The sequence below is a fragment of the Mus pahari genome, chromosome 3 (genome assembly GCF_900095145.1).
Source record: "Mus pahari chromosome 3, PAHARI_EIJ_v1.1, whole genome shotgun sequence".
Classification (NCBI taxonomy): Eukaryota; Metazoa; Chordata; class Mammalia; order Rodentia; family Muridae; genus Mus; species Mus pahari.
This window is the reverse complement of record NC_034592.1, coordinates 147,744,560-147,760,307: the sequence shown is the minus strand read 5'-3', so window position 1 is coordinate 147,760,307 and position 15,748 is coordinate 147,744,560. Positions and strand designations below refer to the sequence as shown.

The 15,748-nt window shown below is 49.1% G+C and overlaps 1 protein-coding gene across 1 annotated transcript in view; it reads left to right on the top strand.

Moving 5' to 3' along the window:
• Slc13a3 (solute carrier family 13 member 3) overlaps positions 1 to 15,748 on the top strand; it is a 73,041-nt gene that overhangs the window by 24,415 nt on the left and 32,878 nt on the right. Inside the window, exons 2-5 of the mRNA XM_021193642.1 lie at positions 557 to 822; positions 3,643 to 3,806; positions 11,327 to 11,393; positions 14,474 to 14,653. Of these exons, the coding sequence (XP_021049301.1) occupies positions 557 to 822; positions 3,643 to 3,806; positions 11,327 to 11,393; positions 14,474 to 14,653 (677 nt within the window). The remainder of the gene's footprint in view (positions 1 to 556; positions 823 to 3,642; positions 3,807 to 11,326; positions 11,394 to 14,473; positions 14,654 to 15,748) is intronic.

Below are 15,748 nucleotides of genomic sequence, written 5' to 3'. Positions count from 1 at the left end.
CTTCCTTCCCTCCCTCCTTTCCCCCTCTCTCTCTCTTTCTTTCTTTTTCTTTCTTTCTTTCTTTCTTTCTTTCTTTCTTTCTTTCTTTCTTTCTTTCTTTCTTTCCTTTTTGTAACCTTCAAAGACAACCTTTATAGATGGCATCTTTCCTAACGTCAAAAAGTTGGACACATCTATAACACCACCTCCAGGTTTCCCACCAGGATCATGCTTCAGGTGTCCATGGAGGAACCTTCTAAGTACTCTTGATTGCTTTCCTTTTGTTCCACTCCCCCCTGCCTTTCCATAACTTTCTAGAATTCTCTAAAAGTAAACTGCTGACGTTCTTATCCTCAGGGTTTTCCACAGAGATAATGGGGTGTGTGTGTTGGGGGGTGGAATGTTTCCATATATCTCCAACAACGTCTGCGGTGCAGAGAGCTTCCTCATTTTATAGCTGAGCAAGATGATACTGCCCACTGCTTCCCTAAGTGTGAGCCTTGGTGCCCCTCCCCCATCGCCTCTGGCCTGAAGCACAAACCACTGACTGAGTGTTCATCCCCTGCTCCACACACAGGAAGGCCGATGCCTGTATGTCATCCTGCTCATGGCGGTGTACTGGTGCACAGAAGCCCTGCCCCTGTCAGTGACGGCTCTTCTGCCCATCATCCTCTTCCCCTTCATGGGTATTCTGCCCTCCAGCAAGGTCTGCCCCCAGTACTTCCTCGACACCAACTTCCTCTTCCTCAGCGGCTTGATCATGGCCAGCGCCATCGAGGAATGGAACTTGCACCGGAGAATCGCCCTCAAGGTCCTCATGTTGGTTGGGGTCCAGCCTGCAAGGTGAGACCAGGCACAGGGGAACATGGGGTGGGTGGAAGGCAGAGCTCTTCCTTTATGGCCATTGAACCAAGAAACTGTCGTTTCCCACGTGTCTGGCTCCCTAGTTTCCTGACAACTCGATGCATTCCTCATACGTGCAGTGTAGAGCTGATTTGGTGATGGCTGTCTTCGATATGCTTCAAAATCCTCCAAAGAGAGCCATGGTGGTGCGCGCATTTAACCCCAGCACTCAAGAGGCAGAAGGGGGGCAGGTCTCTATGAGTTTGAGGCCAGCCTAGTCTACATAGTGAGTTCCAGGACAGCCAGAGCTACATAGTGAGACCCTGGCTCGAAAGGGCAATAATATAAAATAAGAGTCACTGGAGACAGAGTTGGACTGCTGGCCCCTCAGCCTGTGTCACCAGGCTTCTTGGGTTGAGGTCAAGCTCCTCTGCTCCAGAAAATGGCAGCATCCACCTCTGCCAGCTGTATAGCCAGGTCTCAAGAAGTCCTTGTGAATGAACAGCAAGTTCAAGGGACCACAGACTCAAGTGATAAAGCTGGCTGTTAGCCATTCTTGATGGTTGCCAGAGAGAAGGGCAGGAGTGTGTTGTCATAATATTTAATCTCAACTAGGGGCTTCTACCCTGCCTTTGATCACTCAGCTCACGGGTAAAAGACACAACTTTTATTATTATAAGCCTTAATCAGATCTATAGCTGGTCAGATATCTACCCTCAGCTATTAAAATCTATTTCCCCAATTAATAACCCTGAGTTATAACTTGCCATATTGCATCTGGGCCGCTCCTAACTGCAATTGGCCAGCCTTCATGGCCGTATTTTCATGACTCACCTAACCCATGGGGTCTTCCTTCTCCCTCTCTTCATGTTTCTCCTCCAGTGCCAAGCCTGGGAACCCCAAGCCCTGCCCATCTCAATCCTGCTCAGCTCTAAGCTGTGGACGTCTTTATTCATCAGCCAGGGATAACTTGGAGGGCAAGGTCACTTAGCATCATTTGACTCTACGTGCAGATTCTCATCCTTAGGGGCAACCTTAGGGCCAATATTTAGCGTTACAATACACAGCAAAAGACCAAACTTCAACAGGAGTGGCTTGGGGGAGGCAGAAACTTAATCTCCGAGACCCACATGGTGGTAGGAGAGAACCAACTCCAAAAGTTGTCCTTCCTCTGACCACCAACAGATGCCATGTTATTTGCATAAACACACACACACTCACTGGATAGATAGATAGATAGATAGATAGATAGATAGATAGATAGATAGATAGATGAAAGAAAAATAACAACTCCAGTTATCCAAACAATCCCTTTAGCACATGCATGCCAGGGCACCACACACTAACCTCTAGAAACACATCAATGTGGTGTAGTCCCATGACAAGCCCAACAAAAGCCATCATTGGGTGTCAGGTTTAATTGTCCCTGATACCTCAAGGTGCCAGATCTCATGCAGTAGTGGTCTCAGCCTGTGGGTCTCGACCCCTTTGGGAGTTGGATGACCCTTTCATGGTTGCCTAAGACCAACCAAAATGCAGATGTTCACATTGTGATTCCCAACATTAGCTAAATTACTGTTATGAGTAGCAATGAAATACTATTATGGTTGGGGGTTGCCACAGCATGAGGAACTGTATTAAGGGGCCATAGCTTTAGGAGGGTTAAGAACCACTGTCTTACAGTGTAATGGGAAAGTGCTCGTGACAAGGTATTTCAGTGACACTGTCCCATCCCCATTAGAAGACCTGTAGGATAGTCTCAGATAAAAGCTTGTTTAATGCCAGGTGTACTTGGACTCCTGAGTATAAAGTCTGAGAGGAGAGGGAGGGGGACTTCCTGAAGGAGGGAGCTTCTAGGCTCAGCAGAATGGACAGAAAGGCCAAGAAATACACCCCCTGAAGATGCAGCAAGGGAGCCTGGAAGAAATAGGTCTAAGAGGAGACAGAAATGGATGAAGAATCCAGAAGCCATTGTAATCATAGGGAACATGACAGGAGCTGGGGTCCTTGGCTTAATCTGTGGGGTCCTCCATTTACCTCCTACCTAATACAGTGTCGTTAAATGATCTCCATGTGGAAAACCCCATGACACTTAGATCATGCTAGTGGAGGTGGACCAGACAGACTGGTACAGAAGCATCCAGGTTGACTTTGTGCTGGCAAGAAGCCCAGGTCAGTGAGCAGGAGGAGCCAGCAGATATGGGAGCAGAAGGGGGAGGGGCAAGGTGGTAGAGTCTAGTGCCAGGTCGCTGCATCCTGAAATGGGCACCATTAAGGATCTGTGGGCAAGGCAGGGAAATGCCAGGCTTGGACTGACTTCAACAGTCAAATTCTTTAAGCACAATAAGCCAAGTTGTCCTTGGATCTAAAACAAACCTGGGGCAACCAGGGTGGTTCAGTGGGCAAAGGCAATTGCTGGCCAGCTCAGTGACCTGACTTAAATCCCTACAACCCACACAGAGGTGAAAGCAGAGACTTGATGGAACTCCTTTGCACACACACACTCCAAATCAAACAAGATAAGCCTAGGCAGTTGCTTCTATGTTTGCTACATGGTGAGTTCCAAGCCATCCAGAGCTACATAGAGAAATCCAGTCTCAGAGTAAGGGTTGGCATGAGGGGGGCTCTCAATGTAAGAAGCGCTCCTGTCAGATTGCACTGACCTGAGGGGTCTGACTTCTCTACCCTCTGGCACCGGGCTCTTCTCTGGATTCCGACTTCCCTCCTGTAAAACCAAGGCTTAGACTCCCCAGGGACTAGACCAGAGTCCCCAGTGGACCCCGAGTTCTAGACCCACCCCTAACTCTTTCTGCCTCCCAGGCTCATCCTGGGGATGATGGTGACCACGTCATTCCTGTCTATGTGGCTGAGCAACACGGCCTCCACCGCAATGATGCTACCCATCGCCAGTGCTATCCTCAAGAGCCTCTTTGGCCAGCGGGAAGCTCGGAAGGACCTTCCCCGGGAAGACAACGAGAGCACAGGTGAGTCTGGATGGGTGCCAGGGCCCACACTGCTGCTGGGGAGGGGGGCATGGGCATCGGAAGTTCCAAGTCATCCAGAGCTACACAGAGAAATGCTGTCTCAGAGTAAGGGTTGGCATGAGGGCACTCTCAATGTAAGAAGCGCTCCTGTCACAGATAGCTCTGACCTGAGGGGTCTGACCTCTCTACCCTGACAATGGGCTCTTAGCAGATGTTTTCACGTGATGCAAGCCACTGCCTTAGATCACACAGAGAGAAGGTGGTTAAACCTGACTTTGAACCCAGGTAGTGTGGCCAGAAATGGGCTACATCAGTGAGAATTCTTTTGGCAGCCATAGAATGCATGTCTGCCTTCCGATGGCTTTAAAAAAAAAAAAAAAAAAGGAAGTTATTTTCTTCAGACATGATGAAATTAGGGGAAGGCATCATGGGGTCACTTTGGAGGCACAAGGGCATCGAGACTTTTCATTGCCAACCCAGTGATTCACACACCTCCACCCCATGGTGACAAAGTGGCTGCCACATCACCTGTACTTTAAAGTCTCCCACTTTGTATTGATATCTACATACTTTTAAGAGAGGTCTAAAGCCATCCATGCCTGGGCCAGGACTGCCATCCCACATCCTACATTCTTTCTGCCTTGCTCACAGACTCTCTACAGCACGCCGCGCTAAGGATGGTTGAGCTTCCCTCCTTCCCTCGCATATTAAGTAGTCAGGTGTCTAAGTCTGGTCTGGAAGAATTTAGTGGAAATATGGGGGCTCTTGTGGTTCTACCCTTCCTGGTCTCTACCCCATGTTAAGTGAGTGTGGTGAGTCACATGGTGAGAGTGGGAGACGCCACCTGGGGTGAGAGGTGAAAGACACACTTTGACAAAAGTGGCTGACCACTCCCACAGAGGTGCCATTAGGGCCAATAAATGCAACATTAGCCTTGAAGCCATGCTAAAGGTGTTCTTTGAAAAGGTGTGTAAGCATACCTATTCCAGAACAGACTTCTCCTACAAGTATGAAGACCTGAGTTCCATCCTCAGAGCCCATGTTTAAAAGCCAGCTGAGGCGGCACGCGCTTGTAATCCTAACTGGGGAGGTGAAGGCAGGTGGATCCCTGGAGCTTGCTGGCCAGTCAGCCAGATTGTTGAATCCTAGGCTAGTGACCTTGTTCCCCACCCCACCCCCCAAAAACCACAAGATGCCAGGCATGCCTTTGATCCCAAGACTTGAATGGCAGAGGCAAGCACATCTCTGTGAGTTCAAGGTCAACCTAGGGTATATAAGGAGTTCCAGGCCAGTAGTCACTACATATGTCCAAAAAAGGAAAAAAGGATGACTCCTGAAGACTATCTAAGGTTCACTTCTGGTTTTCCCATGCACAGACATGATTGCACACATATATGCATGCACACACATGTGTACAAGCACACATGCATCCCTGCATACACACATGTACACTGTATATACATGAACACATGTATTCATATATACACCTGCAGACACATGTGCATATGCACATCTGCACAGCATGTATACTGCATACAAATAGACACATGTACATCTGTACACATATGTATACTACATACACATAGAATACCTGCACACACATATACACTGCACACACATTCACACCTGCACACATATGCACATACTGTACTGCATATACATGCACATATCACACACATGCACAGAAATGTACACAAGCACATACATACACACATGTATACTGCATACGCTCATGTATACATGCACTCTCATTTACATATGCACATTGGATACACATACACACAAGCACACACACTATGAATGTGCATGTACCTGTGCATACCTGTACACACACATGTACACTGCATATACGTGCATATGTGCACACACATGCATAATGCACACACATGTACACTACATATATACACATGTATACACAAACTGCACATTGATCCCTATACCATCTACAGACTGCCCATGTCTGGCAAGTGTGGTATACACTCATCATGCGTGACACTGAAAGCTGAACATGGTTCAGGAGCACTTCACAGATGGGTGTGGAAAGGCAGAGTGAAACCTCTAGAATGTTACCATTGGTGAGACAGCAGAGAGGTATTGTCACAGGACACAGTCTTCCAGGTAACAGAGGACATTTGCCAGGTAGTTGGGTTGGCAGTTGTTTCCTGTAAATAACCAGACAGTAAACATTTTAGACTTTGTAGGCCGCTGTGTCGCAACTTCTCAACTTTGAAGAAGGCGGCAGGGTGCCGGCGGCTGGCTACGTGCCAAGAAAAAGTCTGCATGGGATCCAAAGTTAAGATTTCCTATAACTGTGTCATCCCTGAATGTTCTTCTGTGGATCGTGTGTGTGTGTGTGTGTGTGTGTGTGTGTGTGTGTGTGTGTGCACTGTACATGTCCGTACATGTTTGGGGAGCTTCACATGCAGTGTATCTTTTGCAGCGGGGTTTCTCAATGAACCTGGAGCTTACCGGCTCAGCTGACCTGTGAGCCCCAGCCAGGATCCTCCCTCCAGCTCAGGGGTCATAGATACATATGCCACTTGGCTTTTTAAAAATGATTTATTTATTTTTATTTTATACGCCATGGTGTTCTGCTTGCAGGTGTGTCAGATCCCATGGAACTGGAGTTAGAGAAAGTTGTGAGCTATCATGTGGGTTCTGGGAATTGAACCCAGGTCCTCTAGAAGAGCAGCTAGTACTCTTAACCACTGAGCCATCTTTCCAGCTCCAGCACTTGGCTGTTATTGGGTAGTTGGAATGAAACAGAAATTCCCCAGGCTTGTACAACAAGCGCCTTGCTGACTGAGCCTCTTCCCAAGCTCTGGATATTTTGAACTATTTAAAAATTGTAAGAACTGTTCTTAGTTGACAGGTCAGCTCAGACAAGGTAGGTCACAGATTCAGGCTACAAACAAAGGCTGCTGAACCCACCTTATGATTCTGGCTTCCTGGCCTTCACACTGTTCCCTCCCACATTGTGGGGCTCTGAGAGGATGGCCTCATTCATGGTTACCTTGGGGTAGCATCAGACAGTTGACACTACCTTTCATCCTTTCACCCCCTGCAGAGCCTGTTACCTTCTGTGTGGCCTGATGTGCCGGCAGAAGAGCCAGGCTCCTTGAGTACTTACTGTGTCCAAGGACCCATCTGAGGGTCTGTGTCTGAACGAGACAGGATCCCATCGACATCATTTGGATAAATAGAAATTGAGGAAGAGATAAGGAGAGAATGGAGAAGTCCCCAGGGGGTTACCATGGCAACATGACCTGTGTCACTAAGTGGCCTGTATCACTAAGTTGGCCTGGCTAACTTTGGGGCTGCATTCCTTCTGTCCCCTTCTCCTGCCTCCCACAAGGTGGCCACATGAATGTTGGAGTGTCCTATCCATTATAACAGAAACAAAACCCCTAAGACCTTTAAAGGAGAGGGGACTTGCCTGAGGTCATAGACAGTGACAGTTATGAAAGAAAACCTAAAGTCATTCTTCCTATTCTGCAGGCTACAGGGTCAGAGGCCTGAAGGTTAATGATCAGCCTCAGAGGCTCAGGAAAGTGTTAACTTCAGGGCAAACAGAGGGGCCCTTTCCACTCTGTTACTGTGTGTTAGGCAGGAGGTAGGACGTGCGGGGTTGTGCTGGTGAACTCCGATTTGAACAAGGAGTTTGTCAGAGGCTCCAGGTTCATAAGGGTCACCAATCGTCAGGCCAACAACTGTGCCAACACAAACTTCCTTTTCCTAAAGACCCTGAATGTCAACTTGGCCCAATTTCTCATTAGCCTGTTGGATGTTTATGGTCCCCATTTCATAGACGGGGAGATAGAGGCTCACAGAGGCAAAATGTTTTGCCGAAAGGAATGTGGTAAGCAAGAAGAGGCAGAGCTCTGAGTACATGAACACCACCAGGCTGCAACGATGGTTCAGTCTGGATCCACAGCGCCCTGGTGAAAAGTGAGCAAGCCGCACACACCTATGCTCCCCATTGCTGGAGAGGCGGAGACAACAGGGTCCCTAGAGTTCCATGGCCGGGCCAGCCAGAGCTTCAGGTTCAGGGAGAGACTGTCTCAAAGACCTAAGGTGGAGCATGATATAGACACCTAAAGTCAGTGCTTCTAGTCTCTAAACCTGTGCACACACAGAAACATGCACACATGCACATACGCACACACGTACACACACGCACACACGCACACATGCGCACACAGAACTCAAAGACATCAGCGACAAACAAAAGCACGTTCTATAGTTGACAGGGTAGACAGCAAGACCCTCCCTGCCTTTCTTCCTGTTCCTTTCCCATCCTGGGAGGGGGTCCATGGGGTTATCTGCCTGCTGTCTGTCATCTGTCTCTAAGTTCAAGAAGGACTGAGTCACTCTTATTCATCATGTGAATGACATTTGCGGGTGCAGTCTTGGGTCTTAACAGCACTGCCCGGCACATAGTAGGTGCTCAGTAAGTGCTCATAGATAATGAGTAAGCAAAGGAAGAGACCAGTTGGCATCTTCATTAACCCTCTGTTTCCCTCTTCATCCAGCGGAGAGAACAATACTCAATTCCAGGCTGTAGGCTGTGTTAGATGAATTGAAGTCACTAAACTGCCTAATGTGGGGGTGTCTGGCCCTCCATGGGGTGCTCTGCCTAACTCAACAGGCTAGCTCTTTCCTGAGGCAAATCCAAGAGGTTGCACAGCAGAGTGGGGATAGTCATTAGTCCTGTGCCAGACCTAGTAGGTGTCGGGTGAGTGCCCTGGACACACGGTGAGAGTTACAGTGAGGGCTGGCAGTTCTGGGTAAATCGTCAGTCCTGGTTACGGTACAGGCCTGGCTCGGCCACTAACCCACTGGATCCCCTTGTGTCCCCAGCCTTGACCTGCCTCTCCAGGCCTCATTTTTCAAATGCAGAGGACGACTGACTTGGTGGCTGCTGGGGGGGGGGGGGGCTGTGTGGTGGCCTGCATGCAGATTCCAGCTCTCCCACGCAATATACACCCAAGGCTTATTGTCTGCACAGCCCTTACATGAGCACCACGCTCTGGGCTGACCTACGGCTCCAGGACCCAGCGGAAGCACCCTAGAGACTCTACCCCACAGACCTGTTTCCATTCCATCTCTAAGGCCACTTGGGTCACAGGGACACCGTGGGACAGCCAGAGTAAATTGGGAGCAGGGAACACTCACCTTCGGTTTCCTGTTTTCCAGCTTCACCTTCACCACCACCACCATCATCAAAACTAGTACCCAATAGAGAACATTTTGACACCAATATGAACCCCTACCCCACCTACAGGTGCACACACCGTGCCCCTCTTGCCTAGAACCACACACAGTCTCATATGGGGTTCCCCAGCTCTGGTGTAGGCAGTGAGCAGCCTGACTCCGCATGGAACACACTGAGGTATACATTCCCACCACCAGGGCCAGAAGACACTGCAAACCTCAGTTTCCCTTCTCTGACTTCAGACCTGTTGCTCTCAACCCCTGACTACACAAAAGAGTCTCCTGCCAAGCTTGTCAAAACTACTACTGGAGCCCTGCTCACCTCAGAGCCCCTATAGACCCTCTGGGTAGGACTCACACCCAAGACCGTCCCTGAGGCTGGGGAGTTCTGCCCCTGGTACTGGCAAGCTCTGCCAATGTTTGATGTTGCCCCAGATACATGGGGCCCAGTGGGAAAGATACCAGGTGAGCTTGAGATGGTGAAAGCCAGTGGTCACTGGGTCAGAGGTCTTCCTCTGGGGATGGACTCCTTCCACCACCACCCCGCCCCACCCCCACCTGTGTGTTATTAACAGCCTTTGTCTTCCTGCCTCAGGGCCTTGGGCTCTAGCCTCATGTGCTGCATGTGGACGTGTGTCCCATTGCCCTAGCCATGAGCTGTTCAGCAGCCTAGAAAGAGTGGATCCGGCCTTTCACCTGAGACCCCTGTTGTGCTCAACAGGGAAGGGGCACCCCAGGGCACAGCAGAAGTGACGCTGTCAGACACCATAAAGTCTTATTCTCCTTTGGTGCCAGCAAGACAACAGTAGCCTGGAGGAAGGAAGGGTGTCCCCAGGCTAGTGGCAGTAGGGAGGACTATGAGAGGCCAAGATGAGAGCCAGACCTTTCCTCCCAGTGCACAGGGCTGACTGTGTGGCCTGATGTCCAGAAGGGCATTCCATGTGCATGTTCAGGATGTGTCTGTGTCCCTGGGGAGGGGGACACAGGGAGAGGCTGAGAGAGGAGAACACCTCCGGCCCCACTGGCTTCCCTTGACACACAGCACTTTCATTCTCAGGACCTCCCACGCATCCCTCCGAGGTGACAATGTTCCCTCCCATCCAGGTTCCCATCAACCAGACTCTCCAGAGTGATGTCTCCTTCTTTCCCTGTGCTGCACGTCCTGTGACACCCACCCACATGGTGACATACTATGTTTGTTTATCTTGTGCTGGATGGCAGGACCCGTCATGAGCCTCCTGTCTCATCAGTGATTGCTGGGTACACAAGAGACCCAAAGAGATTCTGGGCTTAGCCCATTTTGTAAAATTTGCATGCCTGAGTCCTTCATTCCCAGTGGCGACGAGGTCTTGATTTCAATACAGCTTGGTCAACCTCAGTGTCTCTATGATCACCGGTGTGTCCCAGCCACCACCCCGTTACACAGTGTTGACAGCCATCTCCCTGAAGTCCACCCAAGCCTGTACCTGCAGAATATAACTCCACAGAGCATTTCTGTCACCTCTGGCTTTCTGTACCCTTTAGCCCCTCCTGCCTCGCCACTGTCCCAGCATGCCTAGTTTCCTTGGCTCTGCCAGCTTCTCCTACCACAGGGCCTTTGCACTTGATGCTCCTATTTCCTGGGGCCTTTTGCTATGGAGCTCTGTAGGGCTGACCACTGTCATACTGCAGGCTCGATAGAATATCATCAGCTCTAGTGGCATGACATCAATGGTACTTGACTGTCACTTTCTCTTTCTTTGCCTGGTTGTATTTCCTCTTTAACATTCATGGCCACCTGAAATTGTCACTATTTTATTATTTTAGAATACAGTCTCCAAAAGGGGAGGGGCCTCGTTCTGTGTTCTGCATTACGTCAGTGAGTGCGGTTTGTTTGAACAGATAATGAATGAGTGAATGAGTGAATGAGTGAATGAGTGAATGAATGAATGAATGAATACTGTTGCTCACATTGCTCATGTTTCCCAGGTAGCCTTTAGCAACGATCTCTCAGGCCAGCCTTGGATTGTGTTAAGGGTTGTCAGTCAGCCTAGTGCCACCACCCCAAACATCGATGGTGGGGTGAAGTATGGAATACAGAATCGTGACCTTTATCTCCCCCCTCCCATTCCCCTCTATTGCTTTTCCCTCCCCTTCTCCCTCCCCTCCTCCCCTGTCCCTTTGCTGTGTCTTGACTGCCTCATTTTTTTTTCTTCAGTGAATAGCATCTTGGCAGTGAAATCTTGTTCCTGACTGGCTGCACAGGAATCAGAAACTTCCCTTTAGTCCCCTTTGCATTCACCAGAGTGCCTCCTCTTTTCTCCCAGCTGCTGTGCGGGGAAATGGACTTCGAACAGTGCCCACGGAGATGCAGTTTCTTGCCAGTTCAGAAGGGTAAGCTCTGGTCTCATTCCCAGGGAATCCCCGAGCCTGAATCAAGGAGGTGAGCGACAAGGACTGAGTGAAGCCCCAGGCCCACCAGTCCCCAGTTCTCTCCAGATGATCCAGAGTCCCTCTGTTTGCCCTTCACCCCTGTGGCTCAGCTGAGGCCCCTCCTTTTTAAAAATCAGCCAGTAGCCAGGTGCAGATATACACGTCTGCAATCACAGCCATTTGGAGACTAAGGGAGGATGAAGAGTTGGAGGTTAGACGGGGATACATAGCAAGATGCTATCTCAAGACTTTTAATTATATCAAACTAAGACGCATCCATGGTGGGTTATAAACACAAAGATGAGTTTGAGGGAAGGAGGGAGGGAGGGAGGGAGGGAGGGAGGGAGGGAAGGAAGGAAGGAAGAACGCCAAGCATCATGGCCACAGAGAGATTGCTGGTACCCACTAGCCAACCAACCTTTTTTTTTTTTGGTTTTTTGAGACAGGATTTCTCTGTATAGCCCTGGCTGTCCTGGAACTCACTTTGTAGACCAGGCTGGCCTCGAACTCAGAAATCTGCCTGCCTCTGCCTCCCGAGTGCTGGGATTAAAGGTGTGCGCCACCACCACCCAGCTCCCAACCAACCTTCTTAGTGAGTGAGTTCAGGCCAGTGAGAGATGCCGCTCACAAACTGTGGACACCACCTGAGGATGACTCTTAAGGTTGACTTCTGGTTTCCACAGCACACATGCACATATAAGCAAACATGTGTATCGGGGCAAAACATGGACATAGAAACACTCGGATGCTCTCCTGGGTCCCTCCTCTCAAGAGGCAAGCAACAAGACCCCCAGCCTTGGAAGACCCTCATGCATTAGCCTCCTGCTAGTCCATAGCTGCCCCCATAGCGTGTGTATGTGTGTGTGTGTGTGTGTGTGTGCATACGTGCATGTGTGTGTGTGTGTCTGTGTGTGTATGTCTGTGTCTGTCTGTGTGTGTGTATGTCTGTGTGTGTGTGCATATGTGCATATGTGTGTCTCTGTGTGTGTCTGTGTGTGTGTATGTCTGTGTCTGTGTGTGTATGTCTGTGTCTCTGTGTGTGTACGTCTGTGTGTGTGTGTGTGTGTGTGTCTGTGTGTCTGTGTGTGTACAGCCACAGCACACAAATGGAGGTCAGAGGACAACTTTCAGGACCTTCCTTCCATCAAGTCTTTTCTTCTACCATGTGGGTCCGAGGATCAAACTCAGGTCATCTTGCAATCAATCAATTTTAGTTTTGAAGATGAGTTTTCAAATATGGTTTCGAAAGTGCCTGGTTACCCAGAGCCAGTAACTTCACTTTCATTTACTGTGAGGCCATCCCAGGCAGGGCTTTATGTGTGTTAGGCAAGCCCACTGAGTCACATGCCCGGCTTGCAATTTTCTTTGGATGGGTTGGTTGTGTTTTGCTTTTTGAGACAGATTTCTCTGTGCAGCCCTCTCTGTTCTGGAACTCACTCTGTAGCCCAGGATGGCCTTGAACTCAGGAGATCCGTCCACCTCTGCCTCCCAAGTACTAGGATTAAAGGCGTGTATCACCACCACCCTGTGCAATTTGTTTTTAATCTTCGCTTCTTTTTTATTTTCCTGACTTCTTGAGAAATAACTGACAAACATCAAGATGTTTTTGAGACACGTGTATGTGGTTGAGACACATGTATGTGGTGAATTGATCACATTAGTCATGGCGGGTTAGCATACCCCTCACTTCAGACCCTGTGCATACAATTCCTAATTCCATATACATTTAACCACTTTAAAGCAGCCCTAGACAGGAAGTAGGATGCTTGAGGGACTGGAGGTAGATCAGTCTGTAAAGTGGTCCTTGTGCAAGCCTAAGGCCGTGAGTTCAAATCCCCAGATTCCAAATCAAGAAAAGCCAGGCATGGCAGTGTGGACCCATAACCCCAGAACTGGAGAATGGAGGTGTATAACTCCTGAGACAAACTAGTGAGCCAGTCCAGCAGAATCACGGCCTCTGATTTTAAGACAGGCAGTTCTCACTATGTATTCCAAGCTGACCTCAAACTCGGGATTCTCCAGCCTCAGCCACGCACCGGAATTGCAGGCCATACCATCTCTGGCCTCCTCAGAGTCTCTCAAAGAAGCAACTAGTAGCTCTTTGCTTCATCCTTTGCCAAGCTGTACAAGTCAAATAATACAAAACAAAATTCAAAGAAGAAATAAAAGCAGGGAAGCACAATAGTTCCGTTCTTGGGCAAGGAAGTGAAACACAATTGTGTATACCATTGTACATCCCTGAGACACAGTATTACAGGAATACTTTTACAACAAAGTCCAAGCAATGATATCAGCTGTCTCTCATGAGATTGCTGACACAGACACTAAACAGATACCTCTCAAGGCTCCCACTTAATTTAATTTTACTTTTTTTTTTTTTTTTTTTTTTTGAGACAGGGTTTCTCTGTGTAGCCTTGGCTGTCCTGGAACTCACTCTGTCGACCAGGCTGGCCTCGAACTCAGAAATCCACCTGCCTCTGTCTCCCAAGCTCTCTGATTAAAGGCGTGCACCACTACTGCCCAGCTTAATTTTATTTTTAAAATTACATTCTTACATTTTAATTTTGCCTGAGTTTGTGTGCCTGCATGTATGAGTGTTCACACCACGCACACATATGGAGGTCAGAGAGCAACTTACAGGAGTCTGGACTCTCCTGCCACCATGTTAGGTCCAGGGGCCTTTACCTGATGAGACATCTCACTAGTCCCCAAATGACACATTTTAACAGCTGCACAGCTGTCCCATCCAGAAAAGGACTGTATGTAGCTGATTTCCCTTGGATGGACAGTTCCGTTGTTTTTGAGTGAGATAATCTTTAATGCCATGGTGCACCCTACCCACTGCGCTGCTTACCCCAATGTTTCCTTGAGGTAAATTCTTTGAGTAGAGTGGTTGAGCTGAAGGTTTTCAGGGCCCATGCCAGGTTTGACTCTAGGAAGAGTCCTGAAGCCGTACGCAGAGCCTTGGGTGGCTGGCTCCTCCTGGGGCCGGAGGCTCTGACCACTCTGAGCTGCCCCTCTCTTGGGGTCCTTTCCCACAGAGGCCACACTGAGGATGCAGAGGCCCCACTGGAGCTGCCTGACGACACCAAGGAGGAGGAACACCGCAGAAACATCTGGAAGGGCTTCCTCATTTCCATTCCTTACTCTGCCAGCATCGGAGGCACTGCCACCCTCACGGGCACAGCCCCCAACCTCATCCTGCTGGGCCAGCTCAAGAGGTAAGTGTGGGGCTGGGGGGAGTTTTATGTTTTGGGAGGATAAACCAAACAGCAGACCACGCCAAGGTGATTCCAAGTGAGAGAGGTTTATTAAGCAGGGATGGGGTGGAGCGGTGAACCGAGTAGAAGAGCAGAGAAGAGGAGAGAGAGAAAGAGGAGGAGAAAGAGAAGAGGAGGAGGAAGAGGAAGAGAAGAGAAGAGGGGGAGGGGAAAGAGAAGAGGAGAAGAGGACGAGGAGGGGGTGATCCCCTAATTTATACGGAGAATGACATCACACCAGTGAGGGTGGAAACTGAGCCAGGTGAGTTGTGGGATTGAGGGTCGTTGTCCTGGCAACGCAGGTCCAGGGTCACATGGTTAGGCCAGGGCTTGGAGTGTGTCCTGGTGCTAACATTCCTCCCTTCTTGTTATTATAAAAAAGAAGGGGAGAAAAAGAGAGGGGAAAGCAATGGTGAAGAGGGAATAGGGGCGTCGTGTCTCTTAAGCTACTTCCTGCTGTTTAGGGGCATCATCAGTTTTCAGGGTATATCTGGTCTTCACCATTGGAGTTTGTATGGCAATCGCCTGAATCGGGTTCTCCTATGGACAGTGATTCTTTTGTGGGCAGAGGCTAGTAAACCTGTAACAGGAGCTGAATAACAGCTTGGTTAGAAATTTCTGTACTTGTTGCTGAAGGAAGGTAGAGACGAGATTAATAAGACAAGGGGCGATTGAGACATATTGTCTCTGGATGTGGATGGTACTTACTGGGAGCTGGGCTGAGTTTTGCGGTAAAGCTTCCCAGCAACTCCTGTTTCCCACCTGGGATCCCATGGGTCTCGAATGTAGAGGAAGAGTGTCTTGCAGAATCAATAGGAGAAATGGTTAATCCGTGTCTCTAGCATGTGTATCTCACAAGACCAGTATGGGTAGCCCCCATACTTGTCTGGCCATTTTCTATAATAATCTTTTGTCTGGTCAAAGAGAAAACAGGTATAAAGGTCATAATATTTGGATGGAGCCACAGATATAGGGATGATGGCAATCTGGATCAGTTCCTGGCACCCAGCTATGGAGCAGTTTCCTGATCCTATTTGGAAAGTCTGCTTGTTGTCA